This window comes from Anoplopoma fimbria, chromosome 12 (genome assembly GCF_027596085.1).
Source record: "Anoplopoma fimbria isolate UVic2021 breed Golden Eagle Sablefish chromosome 12, Afim_UVic_2022, whole genome shotgun sequence".
Taxonomy (NCBI): domain Eukaryota; kingdom Metazoa; phylum Chordata; class Actinopteri; order Perciformes; family Anoplopomatidae; genus Anoplopoma; species Anoplopoma fimbria.
In genome coordinates this window covers 11,861,252-11,888,981 of record NC_072460.1, presented here as the reverse complement: position 1 = coordinate 11,888,981, position 27,730 = coordinate 11,861,252, and the positions used below count along the sequence as shown (strand labels likewise).

Genomic DNA, 27,730 nt, shown 5'->3' with positions numbered 1-27,730 from the left:
TAGGAGAAACCATAATCATATTCTGGATTATTTAATAATGACATCACAATCCGAATTTCAAAACATATCGACGATAATAATAATAAGACAAACGCATTTCGCCGGTAGAAATCGGTCCTGCGCTTATGAGCAGGACACAGAACACAGTATAAATACACAGAGCACAGTATAAATACACAGAGCACAGTATAAATACTCAATGCAGTTTGTTAAACAGGTAACAGGCTGCAGAGAGAAATACATTTCTACTCTGGCAGTGATGATTACTTTGTGTCATTATTAATATTAATACAGTGATGATTACTTTGTGTCATTATTAATATAAGTACAGTGATGGTTATGTGCAGACACAAAATCAAAAGTCTCTCCAGCTGTTAGAGCCGACTGACAGTGGATCCAGCTGTGATCAGCGGCCGCCGTCATCAGAAACGGATGTCGCTTCAAGTGACGCTTCAGAGGAAAGGACGTCTCATGTTTCTTAAAACACATTTTCCTCGTTTCCTCTCTCCTCGCATGGTTTCCTTGTGTCTTAGTCCCGCCCACCAGGGATGCATGGAGAGACGCAAGGAAACCATGCGAGGAGAGAGTAAACGAGGAAATGTGTTTTAAGAAACAGAAAGCGACGCAAGTGAGGGAATCGAGGAGGCAATTTAAGAGACTTGGGATGTATCCCTGGTGTGGACTGAACACAAGAATTTTGATTACATCTTCACAACTAAACATTTCAATGCCAGGAAAGCCAGCAGGGCTCTTTTTTTTAAGCCTGATGCCCTGTCCCGCTAGTTCTACTATGACCCTGCTCCGAGGCCTCCCTCATTTATCTTCCATGTGTTGTTGGGGTGGTTACGCCGTGGGTTGAGTGAGGAGTTAGAGAAGCTCTCAGGCTGTTGTCTTCCCATCTGGCTTTTTGTGCCTGCTTCTCTCCGTGCTCAGGTCATCCACTTGGCCCACACCTCCTGCCTCGCCTGGGGGTTCGTCGGAAAAACAATATTCTCATCTTACTCTCCCAAAATGTTGACTATCAACTATTTCTAAATACTTTTTTACAGAGCTGTATGATTTCTAATTCCACCTTCTCATATTTTCCTCCCTCAGTCAAGGCCAGTTGAGCGCATGATGAAGCGGCTCTGCTGCCTTTCCATTGGCTTCTAAGCTGCACCTCATTCACTCATTAAGATGTGGATGCACAACATGTGAGTCTGATGGCAACAGAAAAAATACAGGCATTTGTATTTAGTCCTAAAAACAAAAAAAAAACCACATTAAAACATGTACTGGGCTTTTATCATTACATGTCTAGGTGAAATCATATTTAGCAGCTATAAAACATTACTGATCAAACCTTTCTTGTAATATTTTAGTCACACGCGGTTTTTGACTGACTCAGCTGTTTCCCATATTTCTTGATGACTGCTCCTCTTGGCCTCCTCTTGGAGCTGTAAACTTCATCAGTACTTTCTAGTGTCAGTAGTGGTCAGTCATCTCATATTACAGCAATCTTCGGCTAAAGATAAATTGACCCTTAAACAGACAAGAAAATCAACCAGCCGAGATTAAAGATAGTTTCTGATTACAGTGTGTGATGTTGGTGCTGTGTCATTATGTGAAGGGTCATTGCTGACACACAAGCATGTACACACAAATACACACACACACATACACACACACTGGGGCAAAGGAGAGCCGGGAGTGTTGTCCATTAGTGGGCCACAAGAGACTGGCCTTGTGTGGAACACATAATGCTTCTGCGGCAAGAGGAAATAATTCTCCTGCTCTTCACAGATCATTGCCTCTCCATCCACGCTCATAGATGGGTTCACTTATTATTTGGGGTTTTGTTGTTATGGTCGGTGAGCTTTTCACCTCAGCACAGTCATGATCATGAGGCAGAACGACAGCGGTGGAAAATGTTGATATTTGGTTTCCTGACAACATTTAAGTTTTCAAACATTTTGGTTCTTGTTTAAAGGATAATTCTGGTTTATTACAGCTTTTCTTTCATTTTAATTATGTTTTTATCATCATCTCAAATGGTTATGATGCTTTTTCTTGATTTCTTGAACATAGAACGTCTTAACTTTAATGGAGTTCTATTTTCTATGGAAAGCTTGAATGATCATTTGACAGTTTGCCTTTGTTTTCGCTGTATAATAATCTACCTCAGGACTCTGTCTCAGTAAGATTTCTTTTTAGCAACATTGCTGCATTGTAAGATATCTGCATAAACTTTGTAAGTGCAATATTGTTACAGCCGGTAGGAACGAAAACAAAACCATGGAAGTAAGTTGTCATAAACCTAATAATAAGTTGTGAGCTCAGTCCAGAAACAACATCACTCAGCATCTCCTGCTCCTCGTAATGATGGTAGTGAAGAGCTCCCGTGGCTCCACATCCACTCAAGTTCTGAAGGCTAATAGAGGTTGGCTCTCTAAATGGGGATTACTGTCTGACTCGGACAGTGGAGAGAAGAAATGGGAAGAAAACAAAAAAAAGAACCCCAAACATCCATCTGCATATAAATCACATTGTGTCTACTGTTTCTAAGAGACTGGTGGATCTGGACTTACAAAAGCCTGTCAATAGTGTAAAACAGGGTCAACTTTGCTCAGGATTCAGATATGTTTGACATTGCATCTTCGTTGCTTTACTGTGGTTGGATTGTGATTTTTAAAGTTGCTGAGTATTTTTTCAAAAGATGAGAAGTCTTATCTCTGTTGTAGCATACAAATTAATGGAGAGGTTTTTTTTCAATTATAAAGTACACAAAGTAAGATCAATACATTCATCCAAATCTCACTGAGATTGCCACAACAATCCAATTATGATACAAAATTAATATATTACATGTAAGCTCCTTATCTCTTATATATGTAGTGGAAATTACTCATTGTCTGTTATGGGCCACTCTCTACATGACATCCTCATAAAGTCATGTATAAGTGAAAGTTATTCCACCAGACAATATAAGACGACAAGATGGTCCCTTTTCCACAGCGTCGCACCAATGAATGAACTGGTAAAATGGCTGGGGCTCAGCCTTTCTCCATGGAAACTGTGTTCAATATTGTCATGACAACCTTCAACAGAGGAAAAAAATAAATAAAGGAATGAGGGGGGAAATGAAAGGGAGTACATTACATTACATTACAGTCATTTAGCAGACGCTTTTATCCAAAGAGTAATCACAGATGACGGATACTCTCCTTCTCTCTCGGCTTCTGCCACCGACTCTTTCTTTTCTGCACAAGCTCACCTTTTCTCACGAATCACAGCCTCGCAAATTTGTCAATCATCTCTCCTGAGCAGGAAATGCTGCTTCACTAATGGAGTTATTCAAGCGGGGAAAACTATCAGGTACTAGAATGATGGCTGCTTTGTGTTGATAGTCATCAAAATTGGGCATTCAACCAAATCAAAAGATCCAGCTGGGCAATTATCACCTCTGAGCACAGAGACATACAAGTTTAAAGAGGACTGTAGGTGATCTTTCCCTCTGACCATTGTTGTTGTATGTTATTGACAGTGTGTCTGTTTAAGTGGTGAGGTGACCTCAGCTGTTAAAACCAGGGGCCGGTATTTCAAAATGATCCGACAGGATTAATCCACCTGGATTGGATTAAATCCTGATCAGATCCTAAAAACGGGTATTTCAAAGCAAATCTGATCCTCAAGATTCAGATTCAGATTTGGCAATCCAATCCTGCCTTTGATCCGGATTAAAAGCTGCTGTTGAGTATTTCAAAACTTAAAGTGGGAAATCTGGATCAGTTTGATCCTAAAAATCAGGATCACCCTGATCCCACCTCAGAGGTGGATTTGAGGGAGATTACATGTTAAGATTTGAACAGTTGAAGTGTAACTGCTCCCAAAGTTCTTTGTTTAATACAACTAAGCTTCACTGCTGTTTGATCAATGTTTATTTCCTTTTCAATGTTCCTTTTTTTTCTGCAAACGTTCCTTTTTTTTTTCTGCAAACATGCACGCTGTTCACTGCAATGCTTTAACAAATCGGCGTCAGAAGTGCAACACAGAATAAACATTACACTACTGCGTGTAAGTGACATTACAAACTCCAATTAACAAGGAATTATGAAGGAAAAACAATGTGATTTATTAAACAAACAGTGTTAAACTATGCAGTATACATTTCAGTCTTTTAACTGCTTTTCCAGCAACTGAATTCTTAACTTCACTTCTTCTTGTTTAAGAAGTGTTAGTTTGATTTGTTTTTTGTTAAGTTACCCACTGATAAAGGCCTCCACTGAAACTCTGTCAAATGTTTTTATTCACATGCATTCAGCACACACACTTAATTTTCATAGCCAAAGCTCAAAAAGTAATGCCATTTGGAGCAAGTCTGTGCAAAGATGTAGAGCTGAAACTGTTAGTTGACCTAATCGATTTGTCAATCGAGAGAAAATGAATCAGATTTAGATCTATTAATCATTTCAGTCATTATGCAAAAGTGGAGAAAACGTCTCTGGTTTCAACTTTCCCATTGGGAGGATTTTTATATCGTTATAAATCTTCGGGTTTTGGACTGTTGATTGGATAAAAAATAGACATTTGAAGGTGGCATTAGACTCTGGGATAATGTAAGAGGCATTTTTCACTATTTTATGATATTTTATAAACTTCACGGTCAAGTAGATTAATTGATAATGACAATATTCATCAGGTTCAGCCCCACAGAAAATAACCCAGTGTAATCAAACTTGCCATGCTGGCATACAGGGAAATAAAGAAAAAGATAAAGATAAAGAGGTTTTTATTGTCATTGTAGTGATACAACGAGCAAGTCTGTGCAAGTCTCTTCCCACAGACATCTGTAAAGAAAATCTAATATTAAGGTTTTAGGGCTGTCCCCTTTGTTAACAACTGTTTCCTAAAAAGATATGTACAACACATTTTAAAATCTACACACAATGCCTTGCGAGTGAATGCATTCAAATGGACTGTGGACCGCGACATACAGACGCTAGCCTATTTACTAGCTTGTTAGCTCCTTAACACAGGAGTCAATGGAGCAGCGTTAGCTCGCATTAGCGCGAACTCTGCTTAATTAGAGATCGCCGAGCTCTTCTTTCAACTTTGTGCTGATTTACATAATTGGTTAACTCAATATAATGATTGCCTTTCATCTAGTCTGAGGACGCATCAACACTGGCTAAGATTATACTTTAATTCAGAGACAATAGTTGAGCTAGCTTCTCCTTTTTCTGTAAAATGTTGGCTCCATTTCCTGTTTCCTGTCTGTGATCCAGGGGGCGGGACGGATTTGGACATCCCAATCTGCCGGTATCAGGATCACTCTGATCCAATCCAGCAAAGTTTTGAAATACCGGGATAGATCAGGTTGATCCGTGGCTGAGGACAGGGGGATTTGGTTATCCGGATCATTCTGATCTGGATTACAAGTTTTGAAATACCGGGTGATTGTGATGATACCTGTGATGTATGATCATGATATTCAAATGGCAAGTACAGTTTGACGAAATACTTCAATCATCACCCAAAGTCATCTGTGCGGAAAACTTCACATCTTTCTTACACGTTTCTGCTTTATTTGAAATTAGAAATATAAACCTGAAGCAGAAACACATCCAACAAGTGTTCTGAAAACAGGGAAGTTTTTTAATTATTGATCTGACGGCAGCAGGAAACTGTGTGACGCTGATGTAGACTTGATGCAAACACTGAATTAAATCAGATTTTATTCATTCTGCAAAGGAAAAGTCACTCAAATTTTCAGGGGAATTAAGGGTCAGTACAAAAAAAACATGTTTTCTCACACTTACCTTAGGTGTTATCAAGCCATGCTGCGATTTCTGGTTTTTATTTGTCTGCCTTTTAAAATATCCATATCTTTCTGTAGCCCAAAGCAATTGAGTGGAATGTTATTTTTTGGGGTTTCCACAGCATTGACAAATTACTTTTAATTACTTTATTTATCAGGAAAATGCCCAGTAATCAACAGAGTCGTCAGAGTAAGAGCATCTTCTTGTCATCTCTACCTGCTTTTATCTGACCAATTGGTATCTCAGTCCACATTTAGCTTCGTTAAAAGGCTGTGTCTGCTTTTGTACGAACACATGGTGTCTGCTTTCATATTCATGCAGCCTTGATGGCTCAGACTCACCCGTGATACCTTGGCCCCCCCTCCCTTCATCGCCACAGAGCACTGCACAATACAGCCCTGAACATCAAAACGTTCCTCATGGGTGATGATCACGCTGAGCCCAGTATGTGTGTGTGTGTGTGCATGAGAGAGAGAGAGAGAGAGAGAGTGAGTGTGTGTGTGTGGTGTTTCTTTGCGTGTGAAAGACAGAAGGAGGGGGAGAAGGAGGCAGCCGAGCAGTAATTAGTGTTGCCTGTCATCCCAAATCTCCATGGTGATGTGTTCTGTATGCCATCTACACCTGTGGTACATAATCATGTAGGCACAGGAGAGCAGGAGGCTGTGACTGCTGTTACACCACTTTGAGCGAGCCACCAGACTACACCCGTGCCACCACTATAAATAGCCGTACAGTAGGTGACACAGCAGCAGCAGAGAGATATTCAGCCCCACACATAGTGCAGTTAATGGAAAAAAAGGCAGATTCCATAAGGCAAGCTGTGAATGAAAATACAAATGTACAGAAACGACAAGATCTTATCTTCAACACCAATGCTTGTGAGGGATTTTATTTCTATTTCTGCATCGAAACACATGCCTACATGATACAACATAACACGCACACACACACAAACACACGCACGCTCACACACATCTGACATTTGGACTGGGTTAAAGTTCATCACACCTTTACAATCCATAATGGGGAGATATGAAACGGAATGTGCTTCTCCATCACAATCGAGTTTACAACTGGGAAAACAGGAAATGAGGCGAAAAAAGGTTAATTATCAAAATAATAATGTTTTCTTATTTCATGGTTCATTAACATGTCATATACAGAGGAGAAAAGAGTTAAAGGAATGATCCAGAATATTCTACTGTGCTACATACATACAACTGTGCTTAAACATATTTACAGACCGCTGGGTCAGCATAGAAATGGAGCTGGAGTCTAATGAAGATGAAATGAACTTTCCCTTTGTTTATTAAACATAAGGCCACTATGGTAGACCATGAGGAATATATTATAAGTCACAAGTGAAGAAACCACCCTCCTGCTGCTTCTGCTGACACATGTCACAGGGTTTCTACAGATCCGACACGACCAGAAGTGTTAAGGAACTAATTACATTACTGCACACATTTAAGCTCCATTACTCAACATGAGCCACAAGTTGAACTGATGGCATTGCACTGTATGTTTTAAGTACAAAAAATCTACCATGTAATCTAATAGAATCTACATTTGGTCCTGACTCAACCAGCAGTGATGCCTCAATTGTAAACAGTTAATGTAATAGACAAACAATACTGTTCCATTGATTTCTTTCCATTTGTTAAACTCTTATTGTACAAGGATTTACAAACAATGTGTTGCCTAAGCAGCGTTCATACCACTCTGTGGACACACTGTGTCCCTTTGGTCAGTGTTAGAGAGCAGTGGCACAACAGAAGGCAGAGACCGGATGACCAACGGAGAACTCTGGTTCTGTTTTGTTAAGGATCCAACAATGATTTCAAATTCTCATCTAATCCTAGTTCACAGTAACAGTTTTGCTGTACAAACCCATATTCACAATGTTTGGGTGTTCTTACAAGACAGTTAATAACATTTATAGATTAAAGACATTAATCCAAATAACGGTTAAGTTTTATGTTGTTTTAATTTCTAAAACTGACGTTTCTGTACATACTGTACTACTCCAAAAGGTGAAGAATAAAGAAAATCACGCAAACAAATCTCATTAGCAAAAATGTTGCCATATGGGTAAAAGAGATTCACTGTAGATTAAAACCCATGAAAAGTCTTCCTCTACAACATTGACTATCCATGACTAAATAAGCACGAGTCAAAGTTGACCAAAAATAATAACTAAAGTTTATATTATTTATTAAGCGTTGACGACCAAAACTCTTGCTTCATCAGCACTGTTTGGGTGAGATTTGATTAGATTTGATTGACAGCGACCAAACAACCCACCAACTGTCATCCAATTCAAACGCTTATAAATCCTGATTGGTGCACAGACATCGGGACATCATATTTTTCCAATTGAGCCCCGCCCACTTCAAACCTGTAAGAAAAGCAACAAGAAAAAACAACAGAAATCTGTGCTGAAAATAACCAAAAATATTCCAGCGATGACTGAAACCTGTGTGTGTTTATGTAGGACCCAAACAAGAAGATAAGATAATTGACATGTCCATTAAAATGATAAACATATTAAATGGTAGCCACTACAATGTATAATGGTAGATCATGCAACACATACAAAATGCTCTGTAACATGCAAATGAGTGAACATATGGTAAATCTCCTATGCAACTTGTTTTCTACTTCAGGGTTTGGGATGAATGACAGAGACCAAAAAATTAAATAAAAAAAATCTGTCTTGAATAAAGAGATTCCACTCTGCAGTTCATCCAGGAAAAAAAAAGGAGCTCCGCACAGCTCGTACTCCACCGACAGATCATGCTCTTTCTCCTTTTCGTAGCCAATCAGCTTCAGGTCAGCGTGGTGACCTCCGGCTGAGCGTAGTTTCCAGTGGCAGCGAGGATGTCTTTACAGATCTCTGTTAAGAAACACAATGAAACACGCTGACTTATGATTTGAGCATGAAAGAGCTAGAAAATGGACCTGGAGCATGATTTTGTTGAAGTGTAATAAAATATCTCTGCTGAAGAAGTTTTCCCCTGTTCATGCTGGTAACCTGTCACTTAAAATAAATAAATATTTGTCAATCCTTAATTTTTTGAAAACCCAAATCAATGTGTTTAATCTATAAAATGTCATCAAATAGTAAAAAATACCCACAACAGGTTTCCTGAGCCCAAGGTGACATCTTCAAATAGCCCATTTTATCTAACCAACAGTCCAAAACCCAAAGAAATTAGTAGTAAACAATTCATTTACAAATATGAAAAATCCTAAAATTTGAGAAGCAGAAACCAGTACATTTTTGCTTGATAAATGACTAAAATGATTAATTGAATATCAAAATTGTTGTTTAAAATGTCCTGTTTAAGGAGTATTTTTTTGCCTTTACTGCACAGACAGAGAAATCCTACAGATCTGAACTTTAAAGGCCAGCAGAAGGCTTTTGCTAAGGCCACCCATGTTGTTAATGGAAACTTATTAGGAGCAATCATCCGGAGGAGTCTCTCTGGAATATGGAGGCTCATCAGAGCTCGGGAGCCTTTTCCCTGCTTGTCTGAATATCCGCCTGCTGCTTCCTTTTAGCAGCACTTGAACGGTTTGCGCACCGTTATGCACTCATCATGAGGAGACGAGCTGGTGGTTGTCACATCGCTGAGGCAATGCACTTCCCAACAAGACAGTGTTTGCATGTATAGATTGTGACAGCTACAGCTGCAACAATGCTGCATGACTCCCTATGTCGGCCTTAATCACTTCAAATTCACCAGCATTTTGTTCCTTCTGCAAGGCGGGCAACCATTTCCTGTCACTGATAACCATCTGAGCATCTTCAGACCTGCTGCATCCATCTGTCCTTCTCTCTGCTTCCTGTCTTGCTGCTCTGGTGAAATATGATCCATACCTTATATCCTGTAACCCTGGAATTAACCTAACGCCATGCCTTATGGGCATAGCTCTGAAGAGCAGAGCCGCTGTGTCATAATTCATCTCCATCCATTGAGCTAAAAATTGGCTGCAATCACAAAAGGCAGCTTTTTGCATGTTGGACAGAAACAAGGAGTTTTTTGATTTTGAACTCTGCCACAACAGCTTTAACACTGTTAGGAAACAGCGAAAGTCCACTTGAGCCCTTTTTGCAGGTAATGTGCACAAAAATGTGTTGTGTATGTGCGATATTCCACTGTAATAGACTGGGATATTATTATCCACATACTCACCAGACACAGGGCTCATGATTGAATTACCCCCTCCTCCCTCTCTCCCTCAAATATTAGTTTGGAGGTGTTCTGGCTTTGCTTAGCTTCCAATCGTTTTTGACTCTGTGATCACAAGAAAGCTCGCTTGGCAATTTCATGGGCTGCTATACTTCAGCGTATTATTAGAGAAGTCAGTGTGAAAGCAGGCTGGTGATACTTTGTGTTACTCTGTGTTTGTGTCTTTCCCACTGTGACTGTGAGGCTGTGAATTTTATTTTTGACAAATTATTTCCTCTTCCTAAGCAACATTCTCTTTTTTTTTTCCTCTTTTATCAGAAATCTGATATAACTGAGGCTGTTTTGTTCTGCATGTGACAACATACCATTAACAGACACCAATCTACAACACTCAACACATTCAGCGATTGACGAGCCTTTCAACAAACAAAGGAGTATATTGTCTCATAGGAGCCAAGCTAACGTAAGTGCCCCATTTATGTGTTGTTTTTTCCTCCAAAGTGATGTGCTAATGACCTTTAGTAGAAAAATGCATCTCCATAAAGTGCAGTTTTGCAGGAAAACACCTTCAGTGTGGTTATGTTTGCGTACGAGAGTCAGGATGTTGACTGGGTAGGATGTTTGATCAGGATGTCAGGAATGAATCCATGTAGCAGCCAAATATAGAGCCTCTTCTTACAAGGGGGCTTTGGGTACTTTGGGAGGCTCTGATGTAAGATCCAGCAGCCATTCAAGCAGAGAGAGATGGCAGGCTGAGAGTGAATGTCAATAGATAGACTTGAGGGAGCTTGACCTTTTTTTCAAGTACACGTTACCTGTTGCAGAGCACTCCTCTAATAGTCAATATTAAAGAACATTAGTGTTATATAGGTAATCATTGCGAGTCGGAGGTCAAAGATGTATGAATGCAATCTGAATGTCTACAAGATGACTGATTAAATCCAACTTGCATTACAAATACTTGTACATGAGCCTGAAAGCATATGCTTGAGTATATAGGGCTTCTCTTACATTAAGACACAACAGGTTGTTTGTCACCAAAGTGTAACAACTACAAATGTGTCATTTTTGCAGCTCAATATTTGTAATAATGAAACAACCAAGATATAACATGTGCTAAAGGTGCTACATTTGAAATTCAGAGCACATTTGTTGCCTCCACATGGCTCTCAACATGGCGAAGTGCTGAGCTGGTAGCACATAGCTAACGGTGCTACCAGCTCTAACAGTGCTAACTACAGCAAAAGTTCTGAGAGAGCTAACACCGTTTACCTGAGAGGGAATCAGAAGTTGGATGCTATGCTTCTGCCGTCTGTTTGGACGTCATTATCGGCAGTAACCGCGGTAGGAGAGCGGTGCAGAGCTGTGGCCTGAGCTAACAAGTCGGGCACACTCACATGACCAAAGCAAGCAGAGGCTCGGATTACAACACACACAGAGTGAGAGCGACTTCATTCTCTGCTAATGTAAACATTACTCCTCTGTATCTTTACATAACAAAAGGTTATTTGCTGCTTTATTATTGCTCTGAATATTGCGAAGAGAACTTTGAATTTGTGAATATTAGAGGAGCTGGTAGGCAGATTTTTTTATATCTTTGGACAGAGCCAGGCTTGCTGTTTCTTCCTGCTTCAAGTCTAAGCTAGGTTAACTGTGTCCTGGCTGTAGTTTCATGAGACAGCCAGTGAAAGTGGTATCAACCTTCTCATACAACTCCCCCAAAAAGCAGATTTCTCAAAAAGTGAATAGCTCCCCTTTAGAACCTGTAATCTATCAGGAACTTTACTAACTAACTAACTAACAGGACGTTCTTGAATAAACTGTTCAATTCCCAGAGAGCACCAGTGGAGGAAACGCAAATCACCCGATTACAAACCAATAAAAACAAATTAGAATTTTCTCAGAAAAGTGAATTTAAACCACAGTGCTGATAAAAAGCACAGTGTGCAACTGTACAAACACTAAATATGTATATTTATACGTGTGTGCTGATATGTATGTAACTTACCAGTATGGACGTTGGGGTCTCCAGGGGTTAGGAGGAAGCAGGTGGCCTCCTTCTTAGTCTTGTCTCGCCCCCGAGAGCACCGCAGAGACCACTTTTCACTGGGGGACAGCGGCTGGGTCAGGCTGCAGCCTTCCTCCTCTGAAAGGGCCACATTTGCATCACCGTTCTGTTTGGAGTCTGACAGGAAGACAAAAACACACAGAGACGTAAATGCCAAAGCTTTTACCGAGACTGCCCAGAGTGCCCAGACAAAGGAGGAGGTATATTGCATAAAATCAGTATTTTTCTGTGATTAAATTCAATTTGTCTGAGATGTTATAAGGAGTAATTTGATCGTGGTGTGTTACTGTCTATATGAATAAACACATTGCATCTCTCAGACAAACTCTGAAAAGCTTCCGAAAGATTAGAAATACAGTTGCTGCTATATTATAATTAGCTCAAGACCTCTCAAATATTTATCATTAATTAAACAAACAGCATAAACAAAATAATCTTCTAAATTAAAAACCTGATGTATGAATTCAATAAACAGTCATCAACAGGCATCAGCTTAAAAGGGTCACTTCATCCAAATTACAAAGAAAATATAGTTTAACTTACCTCTAGAGGTATAAAGCCATGCAGATAGTTTTTGGTTTTATTTACCCAAATTTCTGACTTAAAAGCATTAAGTTGAATGAAATTGTGTTTGTGTTGTGAAATATAAATTGTAAATAATAATCAAAAACATTTCCAACATCTCTCACCAGCAACAATGACCCACATCCTCTGGATAATCGTAAAAAAACAAGGATAACAATTTGAAAAAATAATATTTACATTGTAAGAAAGAATTTCCAATGAAAGCTGTTCGGTGAGGTCTATGGATTATTCTGAGTAACTAGGACAAGGTTTAAAGAGGGAGACATCTTTAATTCTGCTGAATGGATCCTTTAACATTGCAATGCAACCTGACCTGAGCGGTTCCTGCTGACGCTCTCCTCAGCAGCCAGCGGACACGTGTCGCTCTGAGTGCTGTCTCTGTGCGAGTTTGTTTCCGACTTCACAAACGAGGCGGAGTCAGTCGGAGCGTCTGGGTTCGGGTTGTGCTTCTTCTTCTTTTTCGGCAGCTTCTGTTTGGCCATAGCCAGCGAGTAGTACATCCCAAAGTTATTGACGATGACGGGGACCGGCATTGCAATGGTCAACACCCCAGCCAGCGCGCAAAGGGCTCCCACCATCATACCCAGCCATGTCTGTGGGAACATGTCTCCATAGCCCAGCGTCGTCATGGTGACCACCGCCCACCAGAAACTGATGGGGATGTTCTTGAAGTGTGTGTGATTGGAGCCCGTGGGGTCGCTGGGACTGGCTCCGATGCGCTCAGCGTAGTATATCATGGTGGCGAAGATGAGAACACCCAGCGCCAAGAAAATGATGAGAAGGAGGAATTCATTGACACTGGCCCTCAGCGTGTGGCCGAGCACGCGCAGGCCTACAAAGTGCCGCGTCAGCTTGAAGATCCGGAGGATCCGAACAAACCGCACAACACGAAGGAAGCCTAGTACGTTGTTTGCAGCTTTGGATGACAGACCCTTCAGGCCCATCTCAAGGTAGAATGGCAGGATGGCCACAAAGTCAATAATGTTGAGCGTGTTCTTGATGAAGACCAGCTTGTTCGGGCAGCAGATGATTCGCACCAGGAATTCAAATGTGAACCAGACCACACAGATGCCCTCCACCACGGTGAGGATGGGCTTGGTAACCATCTCAAACCTATACACTTTCTGTGTTACGTTGCCCACGACAACCAGCTCTGTCCGGTTCTGCAGTTCGTTGAAGGCTTCATGGGTTTCCATGCAGAAGGTGGTGATTGACACCAGGATGAAAAAGAGGGAGGCAAACGCCACTCCCTGGAAAAGACAGATGAAACAAACAATTAATACAATTTCATGCCTTCCAACAAATTAATAAGTAATCAGTATTGTCTTTATTATATCAAGTATTGTTTTGTGCAAAGGCTTTCTATCCATTCCATGTGTAATTATATTATAAGCTCTCTTTTTATCAAACTTTACAGTATCACCGATAAAAAGACATGGATGTGAAAGCAGCATGTTTTAAGGGATTATTTCTGGCGGAGGCAGTGAGTGTGAGATGATTGACAGTAAGCAAAGAAACACTGATATGAGAACACTTAAGTCAGGCACAAAAACAATATGATGAGACACATAGCGTTGACGATATCAAAGTAAGGATGCAAGTTAATTGAGATGAATCATTCACTGTGAAGTCAGTTTTGCACTTAAAAAATGACTGGCTGAAAAAATAGCTTCATATGAAGTGTAGAAATTGATCCCTGATAACTCTAAATATGATGACTGTGCAGAAACCAGCAGGACTACGATACAAATATATCATAGAATTATACAGAGGTGGAGGGCTACCCAGACTTCTATGGGAAACCTTTATCCAGCAATCCTGACAAATACCAGTAGATACCAGTATTCCTCAAGTGGGAAAGAAAATACACTTTAATCTGCTAACATCTGTGAGGCTGTACTGAGCGTCAGTGTATTGAGGTAAATGCTAACATCAGCACGCTAGCATACTGATGTTTAGCGCAAAGTGTTTACACTGTTCACCATTTCAGTTTAGCTTGTTAGCATGCTAACATTGCTAGTTAGCACCACAAATTAAGCTCAGCTGAGACCGATAGGACTTCCATTATTTGGAAGGTCTTTGCAAACCAAAGTGTTGGAAAAATACCAACATTGACATAATGATGCTGCTAAATGAGAAATCAGGTGTCCACCAAAGTTACTACAATTCATACTGAGGAAGAAATTAATCTCTGAAACTCAATGGCAACCAATGACACAGTTCAGTCTGGACCAATGAGCTGGTTGACTGACAGCGCCACGTTTATTCCCTGAAACCAAAACAAAATGGTAATGAGGATTATAAAAGGCAACTGTCATTTTATACCAACTATGCTGCCCCCCTCCAAAAAATTTAACATCAAACAAAATTCTTTTTTTTCCTGCTCTGCTACCACTACGCCTCCTCATGACATTCTATTACCTGCCAGGAATTCATTCTTGTGATAATCCAGTGCCACTCTAGTTTTAAGATTAGAGAGAGCATATCTTTTTTCTTTTTTTTGGGAGCCAGGACAATTTTCTTTGAAAAACAGACCAATTTCAAACCAATTACTGCCATGAACACAGAGCCTGAATCATGCTGAGAGGAAACGTGATTCCCATAACTGGGGCCTCACCAGTTTCGGACAGCAGGAGGCGCTCACACGGTGCCAACACTGACTTACTAAACCCACCATGAGCCTTCTGTGAATTGTGTTTCACATATATCACATAGACAACGGCCTTGTGGTTCAATTCTGTAACGAAAAAGGAGGTTTTTGGTTCATCTGGTAACAGTTTGTGTCGTCTCTAACCAAAAGTGAAGGAGAAGGAAGTGTAGGGATGAACAGAGTCTGCTGACACAGAACGTCTTGGGGAAAAAAGTCCTGTTGATCAGACATTTTTCCCAGAGTGAAACACTGCTATCAATGATCCCTCTAATAATTACAATACAAACACACAAATGTTCTCTCTTAAAAGTACAAATCCAAACATACGGCGAGTGAGTCAAACAGTTTTTACAACTGATGGAAAGTAAATTGAACAATGTGGCTGCAAGGCATCCTCCTGATCCAGCACAATGGCCATGTCTGTCTTTATTGTCTAGACAAATTTCAATGCCTCTCTGTTCTTTCAGCTGGATAAATATGTACATGTACCTTGCTTGCACTCAGCTCCTTTTTTCCTCCAGGGGCCTCTCACATATCAATCTGCTCTATAGTGTTTGGGTCTGTGATAACAAAAAACAAATAAAGCATGTGATGTCCAATGGAGATACTAACTCACTGTGGAACAAATAAAATTAAATATAATGGGACAGCTTATGGAGTTGAAAAAAATAGCAGCCCATGTTCAAAACTGCAGTACTGCACACAGTTTGGTACACGTCTGATAGTGTATCTATTTTGCACCCAGATAACCTGCAGCTTTCTACCATGACAACCTTCTTCAACTTTGTCCCTGCAGAGCTCGGAGGTGCTCACAGCTCTGATCCCCTGAGAAGACGAGGACTGAGCTGAAGGCTGTGAAACCCCGACTCTGCCCCAGGAGGAGCTCAGAGTTCCCCCCTGTCGCATTGACACGGTTTCCCTGAGCATCGCCAAGCCAACCAACTGTGGAGCTGAGTCACGGGGAATATCACAACAAGCCGAACAGCATTTAAACTAACAGAAACAGAAGTAAACATCTGGATAGTTACTTATTCAGCACATCACAGGGGCTGAGGTTGAGCATTGTAACCATGTAGACGGATTTTGCTACTCTTCTCTACCAGTAAACAATCTGTCTTTTATCCTCTGTTAGTCTGTTTCAATCAACATTAGGAAGTGGCACAAGAACTACTCAATAAAAATTGCAACGCTGCAATGCAATTTACTCCATTACAAGTGAAAGTTTCCTTCTAGGTTTTAGTGGTGAGGAAGTATAAATTAGCAACAGAAATACTTATAGTAGTGTGACTCAAAAGTGCACAGGATTAGATATACTTGGTAACCTATGCTAAGCGGCTGATATGCACGTTTTGTATATTTCATCTATTTTTTTTAAATGATCATTGAGAATCTAGTGGAATCTTCAAATCCTGCGTCAGTGAAACAGACTGCAAATGTTTTTGCTTGCTTTCATCTGAAAATTTCTACGTGTTTTAGTAACACTGACTTTGTTTTTAGAGCCTTTATTCACAGAAAATGTATTAAAATACTTATTTACATGTAATCACAGTTTGTCTAACACACACAAACACACACACAGAGATACATAATATTTTTTAAATTGTGTCCTTTCATAATGGAAAACTATCTAGACAAAAGAGTCAGATTTACAGTCAGTGCCAGATAATTAGGGTGGGTTCCAGCGAATGAGAGGGTCCATCCTCTGTTGAAGCATCTCAGCAAGACAACTTACAAAGTCAATTAATAAAAAAATGACCCCAGCTTCTCATCAGTCCTCTCTGGACTACTATGTCCCATTATGGGCTCTGTACTTGTTGCACAATAGATCTGAATAATAACCTGAATAGAGGAGTGTTAGAGAAGGAGTTTGCAGGAATAAGTTATTGGACCAACATACCATTTGGTTATCTATGCAAACTCATGAATAATTAGATCTTGGACATTTGTGAATCAATGCTAATATGTGTAAATACTTTTATACTGTTTCCTTGGTCAAACACACCTCTTTTAATTATTAAACATAAGTAGCCATCATCAATGTGTAATGTTGACTGATTAAATATAATTGTAATAGTTCAGATTTTCACCCAATTTAGAGTTAACAATTCTCTCAATGCACTGCCGTCCTTGTCCCTGCTAGCTCTGATGGGGACAATTCAGACAGACAGGTGAGCCCTCTGTGACACAGTGGTGTAATCAGCCACTTATTTTCACCTTCCAGCAAATAGCTACACCAGGTAATATGTAGGACTTTTATGATATCCACCCAGTTCCAGCTCCAAGCCTCCAAACATTCAGCAGGTTGAAGCTTGGACACTTTCACTCTTGCAAACACAGGAGGTTGTGTTTGTTGGAAAACAAAAGCCTCAATAAATGTGTCCATTTTTTTGTTTCTAAAAACTGTCAAGCTGTTTCATGAATCTCTGTATTCGTCTCATGAAGAGACGTTAATTATTTTGATGGGTATAAATAAAATATCATCTTGCAGCCGAACACATTTTCACACTTCTCTGGCTTTGACAAAAACCCATCACACAAAAAAGGCTCCTTCAGTATGACAATAAATCAGCAGCCACCGGAATAAAATGGAGTTCCGTTGCTTGTGATGAGCCCAACAGGCCTTAACAGTGTTCAGTTTGCTCAAATACCAAACGGTTTATCCAAGAACTAAACAGAGCTGGGTATTTGCAGCCAGGGGCACCTCTGCAGGGGAGAAGGGCTGGAGGTCCAGCAACACATAAAGACAATTTGCTCCTCTCATAAAAGGCTCAACAAGAAAGTCTTCACAGCAACACCACACGGCTTGACCTCACACCTGTGAAACCCCAAAGTATTTTGGGGTTTGTAGTGAAGCATTCGTCTCTCTGGTTGTTTGTATTCTTATTTATTGGCATGTGTACATGTCTGCAAGTGTCCAATAAATCTTGCAGCATTTAAATGTGTCTGTATGGTTTTTTTAAGGTTGGACACAAAGTGAGACCCCAATATCGTGTTTACAGCTGAATGGTGGGAAATTTAAACAGTCAGAGTGTGTGAGTGATTTCCATAATCTCTCTTTGCCACCAGTGTTTCCATGTTGGTCTACTGAGCCTGCTGATGTTATGAAGAATGTTAACAACTGCATGTTAACTGTGCAACTTTTAGTTTTTTTTATTTCCTGTGAATGTGAAAGTAGCTTTTACAATCTTCCTGAAAGTTAAAGCTGATTCAAGCATTAGATGTATATAACCCTGTCTATGTAGCATATTTGTTATTTATCTACATATCTTTTCATATCCATCAAGTTCCTTTTTACCTTTATGGTCTACTTGCTGTAATAGTTATTTATCTCCTGATGATCAATAAAGTTACATTTAAATTTTCTTACAGTACAATAACATTTGAGGTTTTCCATTTTATGCTACTCCACTAAATGTGAGTGGCAAATATTTAAAATTGTGTATTCTACTACATTTGTTTTACAGTTTCAGCTCTTAGTAAGCCTGATGATCGGATTGAATTGCTATTACATTTCACCTCATTCACTTTATTTAAATGCCTGAGATCAACAATCTACATCTGCTGATGAAGACCATGAGATCAGATTGAAAGCTCCAGGGAGAAGGGACTGGTAATAAATAGTTCCACTAACACCAATTGCAACAATGAAATGCTATTAAGGCATGAATGTATCAGTAATTATAGTATAACTCTCACCAAGCCCATTTATATGCAGAACATATTTAAATGTGTATGCTTCAAGTATATTTAGCCAATAGAACATCTTAACTATTACTTACTAATATTTTGAATGCTGGACTTTCTCTTGTAATATTAACACCATAGGTTTTCTTCTTTAACTTAAACCTTTAACTTAAACCCTTAAAGCATTATCACTTACATATCTTATAAAGTTGTCATGGCTGATTTGTTAGCATACAGATTTCTACTTGCACATGCAGAAGACACAGCGTAAAATTAGCATACATTTAGATTTGTGTTTACCTTTGTGTGTATACCCAAGTCCAATATTCACCCTTAAATGTTTCACTATGTTTACCAGCTAGTTTATAACTGTGTCTGACTGCTGTTTAGTGCTGAGAAGGTAGTGTTCAGTGGGTTTTTAGACCACTTTTCACTGAAAACCAAGCATTGAAAGCAGTGAGACCAAAACAGTTCAGCTGTTGGCCGGACAGCTGAATAATGCTTTAAAAGACGCTATAAAGCTCCATAGAACTCACAGAAACGGCAGAGCTGATACATAATTATTTGTGCGTTCATCACTGTGAACGGCAACAATACTTCTACCACGACTTTTTGTTAAAGATGACACACGTGCGCTGAACCCACAGGAGTAGAGTACAGTAAAGCCTCTGAGGAGATGTAAAGCCGTTCACTGGTGGCAAAAAGACGATGATCCAAGGTCATCAGGTGTCAGCGTGCAAAGAGAGCCAATGTTCCCCCGAGGGGACAGCCGCCCGGTCCCAGATGGGAAAACAGAGCGGGAGCGAGGCACACAGGACAGGCAGCGGGCTGTGCGTCAGGGTGCAGCAGCTGGGGAGTCCCATCATGGCCATCACCTCCAGCTGTTCAGCATCACGCTCTGTTACTAACACTGACACGCTATACACAAGAACCACAACAACGAGCCTTATGAACAGTCAGCAGCTGCAAAGCTGATGAGAGCAGCCACTTCTGGTGTTTTCTTAGAATTCATGTCACACTGATTCAGAATCAGTCCTCCTGAAGATGAAGGAGAATTAAGGTCCACTACTCAGCCTGTCAGCTGGGTGTCTTCAGGATATCCGTAGATAAGTTATTCGTTGTCACATGTTTATATTTCATGTAACCAGAAGCTGAAGGGATGATCTAAACTGTGTTATAAAACAATACAAATATCGGGGGAGGTATAACTCAATTATGAATTTTAACTCGCTGCCATTAAAGGGCTTTAAGTCATTTTCAGCTTTAATCAGCCTTCATCAACAATCAATAACCTGCAGCAGCAACATGGCAAATCCCAAATCCACCACTTACAATTTGAAGTTCAGTGGTGAAGACCTTCCTTCACAGAGCTGAACATCTCATTAACTAGGAGGAGGATAGAGAGATGGGTAACTCCAGTTCAACAGGTACAAGAAGTTGATGCTGTGGATCTTTAAGACCGGGACAGACACCAGATCACGGGGGAAAACAAGAAAGGGGCCATTGATTCCTCTCTTATGTGGCTTTAATGGAATATAATATTCTATTAACACCTTGATACCTCTGTTAGTAAACGCTCTTAACACAGGATCCCTCTGAGAGAAGACCGGAGATATGTATGACATCACATGCAATATCAAGGACACAGAGAATAACTTGACATATTTCTCCTTCCCAAATGTACAATAATATAACACACTGTCTATAATCCTTCTGAGGTTTGAAGCTGATAGAACACTATTTAATCTGGCAAATCTTCTACACTATTAAATAAGATGATATTTGTATATTTTAGCAATGCTCAGTATCAAAATGTGTAATCAAGGACAAATACTTAGGCTTTTTAACTGAGGGACTTTTAAAAAAGGGAAAAACATTTGGTTTTGTGGATATAAGATTACATTATTAGTAACATGTATTTATTGATTTTAATTTGTCTTCAAAAAAAGTCTGCAAACTCTGTGTATACTTCCACCAACCTCACAATAAAACATGGCCAATTTATTTTCAACAAACAGTTTAGAACTGAGCAGAATAAACAGCCAACATAATCTCACACCATTACATCCCTCTATCACTGAAGATTCAGTGTTATAAGCGTCTCCTAACGAGGCTGCGCTGCTTTAATGATGTGTTAAAAATCAAATCCTGTGTTCCAATCACAGAGCAGCATAGAAAGGTGTCAGTGCTGTGAAAGTCAGGCTCAGAACGCTCATTTATTATTTATCAACTGGGTGTGACACCGAGACAAAATGTGACGTTTGAGAATGGCTTTCTATATTAAGCAAGAAAGACGAAATTAGGTTTTGATGAGGATGTGGTGACAGAGAAGTGAATACATTGATGTGATTCCCTGGAGACAAAGGTGAAAAGGCAATATTAAGTTCTTATTATGGTTGGACATTTTCATCTAATATCAATATTTAAGTGTAAGGTGGTGGCTCATTCAACATTAATTAAATCTGTATATCAACATCTAATCTATACATAATTAAAGGTGCTAAATACTGGATCGGAAGCACTTATATTGCCGCTCAACAGCTCTAAACATGGCAGCAGTTGAGCCAGCAGTTTGCAGCTAACAATGCAAACAACAAGGGGAAACAAATGGGTGTTCGCTATGCTACTGGGGCGACATTATCGGCTTTAACAGCTGTGTAAAAGTAGTGCGTCTAATCTAATTTGACAATAAAAAAAGAAAAATCTAAATTCATGCCAAGGTGTCTGATCCAGTCACAGAATCTTAATGTAAATGTCAATCAATGAGAACTGTAAGCGTAAAATCTGAACAGATTAAAACACAACAGCATTTTCTATTGCCAAATTGATTTGTTATTTGAAATGTAGAATCCAGATAATATGCAGACCTAAACAATCCCACATCAGTTAGTCCCTTGGTCTCACAACAAAGACAGATTGATTTCTTTCTTTATGTGGGATAAAATGCATTGCTCTTTTCTGTGGAAAAGGCAGTTTTAATTGCTCTCCACTGATAACAACTTGTAGCCCATTACCGCTGCCGTGATTAATTACAGGCAGCAGCGCTGTGCTATTTATGAAATATTGCACATGGGAAGATTTAACATGTGCAATGTTAATGTCAAGTCTGATTGTCACATGCAACTAATCTGAGACTACGAAGCCTGGTACACTTTCAGGTTCAAGGAGCTCTCCAGGTGTTGAAACTGAAATGTTTATTTCTATAGTATTACTATTAGAACAATGATTTTAGTGTTTTGGCTCTGTGCTCCAGTAACTTGGTTAAAAAATAAATTCTAACAAGCTAAATGTTCTGATTTTCAGCTTGGTATTTGAGTGTCACATCCATATTTTGCGAACATTGTAGAAATTGTATCCTGTTTATTACTTTTAACCCCAAATGTATCCTGATCCTAAATATGCAGACAGGGTGGATACAAGTCTGCTGATGTCTTTTGAGTCATAAAATTCAACCAGTCGATTAAAAGATTTACAATTAAATGTTAATTATGTTAACCTAATGCTTCAGTTATTAAAACTTTGTCATCTAAAATATAAGGACTATGTAGAGTTTACAACCATGCTCGTGGCTCTGTGGCACTAAATGCAACCGTGAGTGTGCTAACATGCTGATGTTTATAAGTAAGTTAGTATAAGTAACAGCTTTAATGGTCATGAATATACATACATACATGAATCTGGTGTAATGTTTACTTGTCCTTTCACGCAAAACCACAAATGTCAATCTGTTGGTTGCGCGAGAGGAAAAGTCAGGAGATTGCCGTGAAATTTCATGTTGCCTAGCACGTCCAAGAGGACTACAATTCATTCAAAGTCTTATGTGAAAGTAAACACCCTCAAATTAAAGCTGAGAGTCAGAACTTGAATCTTACGAACATAACTGCAGCTGTATATGATCTCTAACATCTGAGCGGTGCCATCATCAGAACAGTCTTTATGTCCCGACTTTCACAGAGCTACATCTCTAGTCATTGTTGATAGTGAGGAGGAAGTGGCTGAAATGATCGACAGATTAATTTCCCTCCAGCTTTCAAGAATCACATTACCTCAGCTGAGCTCAGAGGCTCTTTAAAATATAAAAGGCCATAAAGGTAACATGAGTCCCTCAAAATGCACTCCTCTCAGAATGCACACAGAGCTAACATACGTGCATGAATCAGCTGAAGAGGAAATGGACAAAGAGCATTATGACTGGGTCAATATGGATCCGCACTCCCTCCTTCTTGTTACATGGTTCCAGATTCACATCTAAAGTGAAATCCTGATGGATTCATTTACAAATATTCAGTGGTGAGAGACAGACGTGATGAACTGGCAGGCAGAGCGCGGTCATCTTCAGATGGCAGCTGTGACTCAGAGATGTCGGCTGTTCTACAGTGACAGCCTGCAGATGCCACCTGGACGGGAAGCTAAAATAAACACTATTTGTATTGTGACTGGCATGCAATAAGAACTTTTGCATCACTGCAGGAGCCTCTGAATAGACCATTCAACTCCATAAACATGCAAACAGAAATTAGAGTGAGCATCAGCCTCTCTCTTTCTGGACTAAATGCATTTTTCTTTTTTGACCATTGAAAGCTCCTGGCCCTTTGCCTGACAGCTCCTGCCAGTGACACTCGATACTTGCCTCCATGTTTAGTTAATTTAGTGCTCTGATGCTTTTGTTGCTTAGCCATTAGGCAGATGATACTTTCAAACGCTTAGAAATCACTGTTTTTCCCTGTGGAAGACATTACAGCAAAATTATTTTAATTTACAACATTGAAATATTTATTTTATCGATGAACCAAACAGAAGTGTATCTTGTTCACCGTGATGAAATATAGAAATTGAGATTGATCTTTTGGGGAGTGTATTTCTTAAAATCAGAAATACATGTCAAACACGTCAGGTGTGACATGATGACAATCTTTGAATAAAATAGTATTCACAAATAAGCAAAAGACACTTATAATTGGGCAGTGGTGTTTCTCTCAACATAGCAGATTAGATTTTTAATTTTGTGATAAATGGATGATTATGTGTATTTAAGACCCCATTCTTCTGTTTAATATACAGCATGATTTACTGTACATGGATGTACACTCCTGCAGCCTTTCAAACACTCGTGTTTAGAGAAGCTTTGAGTACAACCCTTGAACGGGATGTGTGGGAACACTTCAGCAGCACTGTATTTTTGTCATGAAACAGCATTTTCTCTATTTTCAGCATTCTGATACAATTTCATAACATATATTTAAGTAAGAACTGAAAATCTGCTATTCACATGACTGAAAGCAACATTTAGTTGTCGGGAGAGAGTGCTGTCCATGTGACATATTTATGACATTTTTTTAAATAACTTTAACTGGGAGCTGAATAAATATATTTGTCATGTCTTTTAACTATTACCCATGAACGGGTGGAGTGACAGGTAAGAAGATGAACTAGCACAAAAATACACTACATTAACTTGAATGACTGTTTGGGGTCCTGGAGGTCCATAGACCCTTTATAACAGCTCATAAAACAGACCTAACATTGTTTTATCAGCCTGATATGTCATGCCGTATCATAATTGTTGTTGTTTATTATGTAAGAGACTACATAGGACGAAACACTGTAGATTTCTGTCTGTGAAGACCAGAAGAAACTAAAAACATAATTTAAGGAAAGAAAATTGGTTGATTTCACCATTATTATCACTATCACACATACAGCAGGGGGTTCTGTTGGACCCCAACAATGAGGAGGTCAGCCAACACTTACAACACCTGAAATTTCCACCCATAAAATATGTGATTGTTGTTGACCATCTCATTTCAAAATCGCAGACATTAATACGCTACATTACCAGTCTCCACTACTGATGTAAAGATTTCCACAATATTTTGGAAACAGTACACAAAGATTTGCTCCCATTCAACAACAAGTGCATCACTGAGGTCCACCACTGATGCTGAATACAGCCTGACTCACAGACGGCGCTCCAAGTCACCCCAAAGGTGAAATAATTTTGTCCCTTTGCTTGTTTTATCATTTTTCCCTCATCAGTAATGCACTCAGTCATTTGTGTTTTTACTATCTGCTTTTCAAACCAATTAGCACAAATGCCGCAATATATTTGGTGTTTGTATACTTTTCTGTTGGACTGTTGTTTAAAACGTGAGCAAATCAAACACCTGAACAGATGTTCAGACTCAGTCCCTAGTTGATGCGTTTGCAAATCTACATCTGTTCTTGGAAACAATCAATGAAACAGATGTGAAGATATGAACTGTGGCCAGAGAACAGACGTGTCCTAAAAAAACCAAGTCACAGTCCCATGGATATTGGCATTGCCAGGTTCAAATGATGTAGCTATTAATACGTTTTCTATAGTCACTTGATCAAGTTGAGTTATTAGGTTGGAGGATTTAACAACTAAATAACCAAGCAATAACATTCAGGCCACCGAGGAGTAAAGTGAAACAGGTGCACTAGACTGGCAGACTATAGAGAGTGCTGCTATTATTCCATATGTTTTAATTGTTTTATTGTGTCCCTTGATTTTACAGGACTTGGTAAGCAGTATTTGTTTTTAGTGAATTATCCTTGGGATATTTCAAGTTAATTGAAATTGAATTGAGCTGCTGACCCTGCAGATAACAAACTATAAGCTAGACTAAAACCTCTGGTGAGGAGAAATCCTATTTGTAAGGGGTAGATAGTAAACACACAACATAGACGTTTCATTCAGAGAACTTAAAAAGACTTGACTCCTTTGAACGTATCACGGTTGTTGTCTGATTGTCTGGTGCTGGACTTCGTAAGGACACCTGTTGACTAGGACACCACGTGCGCCCATTTCCCCTTAATGGACAAATCCCTTGCTGGCTGTCTGGTCTCACACCTGTGCTCATTAAGGCGCTCAGAGGGTAAAACACCTGGTGGACTCACCCTGGCTGCTCTGGACGAGTACGGGTCTTCAAACAGAGCCCAGACCTTCGGCTGCCAGACTTCGCAGCAGCCCCTCGACCTGTCGGGACAGTCCTCGATTCCGAACCGCCTCGCTATCTCTCGGTCGTCCTCGGTCTCCGGGTCCGGCGGCTCAAAGGTCTCCAGGGCCTCCTCCGCGTCCCGGTGCTGCCGGTAGGTCATCCAGCAGCACGGCTCCACGTCGGTCTCGTCGATCCCCCAGTACGCCAGCTCCTCCTCGAAGAGCGGCCCGCAGACGTCGGCCGGGCAGTGCAGCTTCCCGGTCCGGTAGTAGTTCAGCACGTAGGCGAAGATGCCCGGGTGTCTGTCGAAGAACAACTCGGCACTCGGGGGCGCGGCGTCCGGGTCGGAGCTGACCTGCGGCTCCGGGTCCGCCAGCCAGGCCAGGCGCGTCCCCGGCAAGGTCCTGAGGGTGCTCTTGTAGGTTTCATGTCGGGTGCCACCGACGTTGATGATGATTTTGTCCGAGTCTTCCCCTCTGCACATCTCCTCCTTCAGACATGTTTTAGACGGAGGTTTGTTGCCCGACTTGCGGCCCCGGTAAGACGAAACACACACCGAGCTTATCATCGGGAGGCAGGGACCTTCCGGCTGCTCGCCCCTTCGTTAAAAGCTGCAAAATCAGAAGATTAACGCCAAGTGCGCCTTCATGTCACACCCCAGTCCTTATATTGCCTGACCTGTGCCTCTCATATAGCATATCCAAATAATAATAACAGCCTAATAATCCAGACAGCGCGGCAAAGTGAGACGCACCACAAAAACCACCTGTTACCAAACTCCGTCTGCTGCTGTCGGAATAAAACGCGACTAGTCGGGCTCACTGGAGGTGTTGTTCAATGTTTACGACGAATGGATCACACAATGGGACTTCAATTAATACTTCCAGATGTTGGAAGTATTTCCCGCTCAGGAAAACAAAATTGTTGAAACAAAAATAATATACCAATTACGCACAGCAGCCTACAGTACGTGCCTTTAGGATGAGCCACTCAGTCCGAGGTAATGTGTCACTCCTCACCTGGTTTTAGACAGATCATATCCACATTCTGCAACGCTAAAATCCACAATCATCCCCGACAACTTTTATCTTCTCCGCCAAGATGGTGAAGCCTGAACAATGAGCCAACAATCACGCGCTGATGTATTCCACCAGTTGTTCCGGCTCTGCTCGCGTGCCAGATGTGAGGTGGCTTTCCAGCTGGGGATCTGGTGCTTTTATCACAAGGAGCCTCTCTTCCCTTAGCGACACAGCCCGGATGGATGGATGGTGCGTTCAACAGCAGCCTCGACAGTTTAACTCTTTGGCTGCTGGCGAAGGTTGGCGCATTACTGAACCACTCCCTCTAAGTGTGTGTGTGTGTGTGTGTGTGTGTGTGTGTGTGTGTGTGTGTGTGTGTGTGTGTGTGTGTGTGTGTGTGTGTGTGTGTGTGTGTGTGTGTGTGTGTGTGTGTGTGTGTGTGTGTGTGTGTGTGTGTGTGTGTGTGTGTGTGTGTGTGTGTGTGTGTGTGTCATTAAAGCTGTACGATTCATATGCAATAGGAGACCAACAGCAACACGTACAAACTGTATATTATATGGGGATTGTTGTGTGCTGCAGTGTACCTTTTGCAAATGCATGGATTGTTGTACAGGTGTTAGTAATATATCCACTCCAGCATGTGAGAAAAGGGCTTATTGTTAGCTACTTTCACTACCTGACTGAAGGACTAGTTTGCTTCCACTATAAAGGGCCAATACCGTCCTGAACGTTTAAAGATTTTTCACTGCACGACAGCTGCACAGACTA

The 27,730-nt window shown here is 40.4% G+C and overlaps 1 protein-coding gene across 2 annotated transcripts; it reads right to left on the bottom strand.

The window, feature by feature from the left end:
- Positions 1 to 8,626: 8,626 nt before the first annotated feature.
- On the bottom strand, positions 8,627 to 27,110 carry kcnc4 (potassium voltage-gated channel, Shaw-related subfamily, member 4). 2 transcript variants are annotated; one of them, XM_054609241.1, is made up of 5 exons: positions 26,963 to 27,110; positions 25,903 to 26,554; positions 12,961 to 13,897; positions 12,003 to 12,179; positions 8,627 to 8,694 (listed from the first exon to the last, which is right to left on the bottom strand). In XM_054609241.1, the coding sequence occupies exons 2-5, from the start codon at positions 26,509 to 26,511 to the stop codon at positions 8,627 to 8,629; spliced, it is 1,791 nt and encodes a 596-aa protein (XP_054465216.1). In that variant the 5' UTR covers positions 26,512 to 26,554; positions 26,963 to 27,110. The 2 variants fall into 2 exon arrangements, with proteins under 2 accessions (XP_054465216.1, XP_054465215.1); XM_054609240.1 differs by having other exon boundaries at positions 25,903 to 27,110.
- Between the last annotated feature and the right edge of the window lie 620 nt (positions 27,111 to 27,730).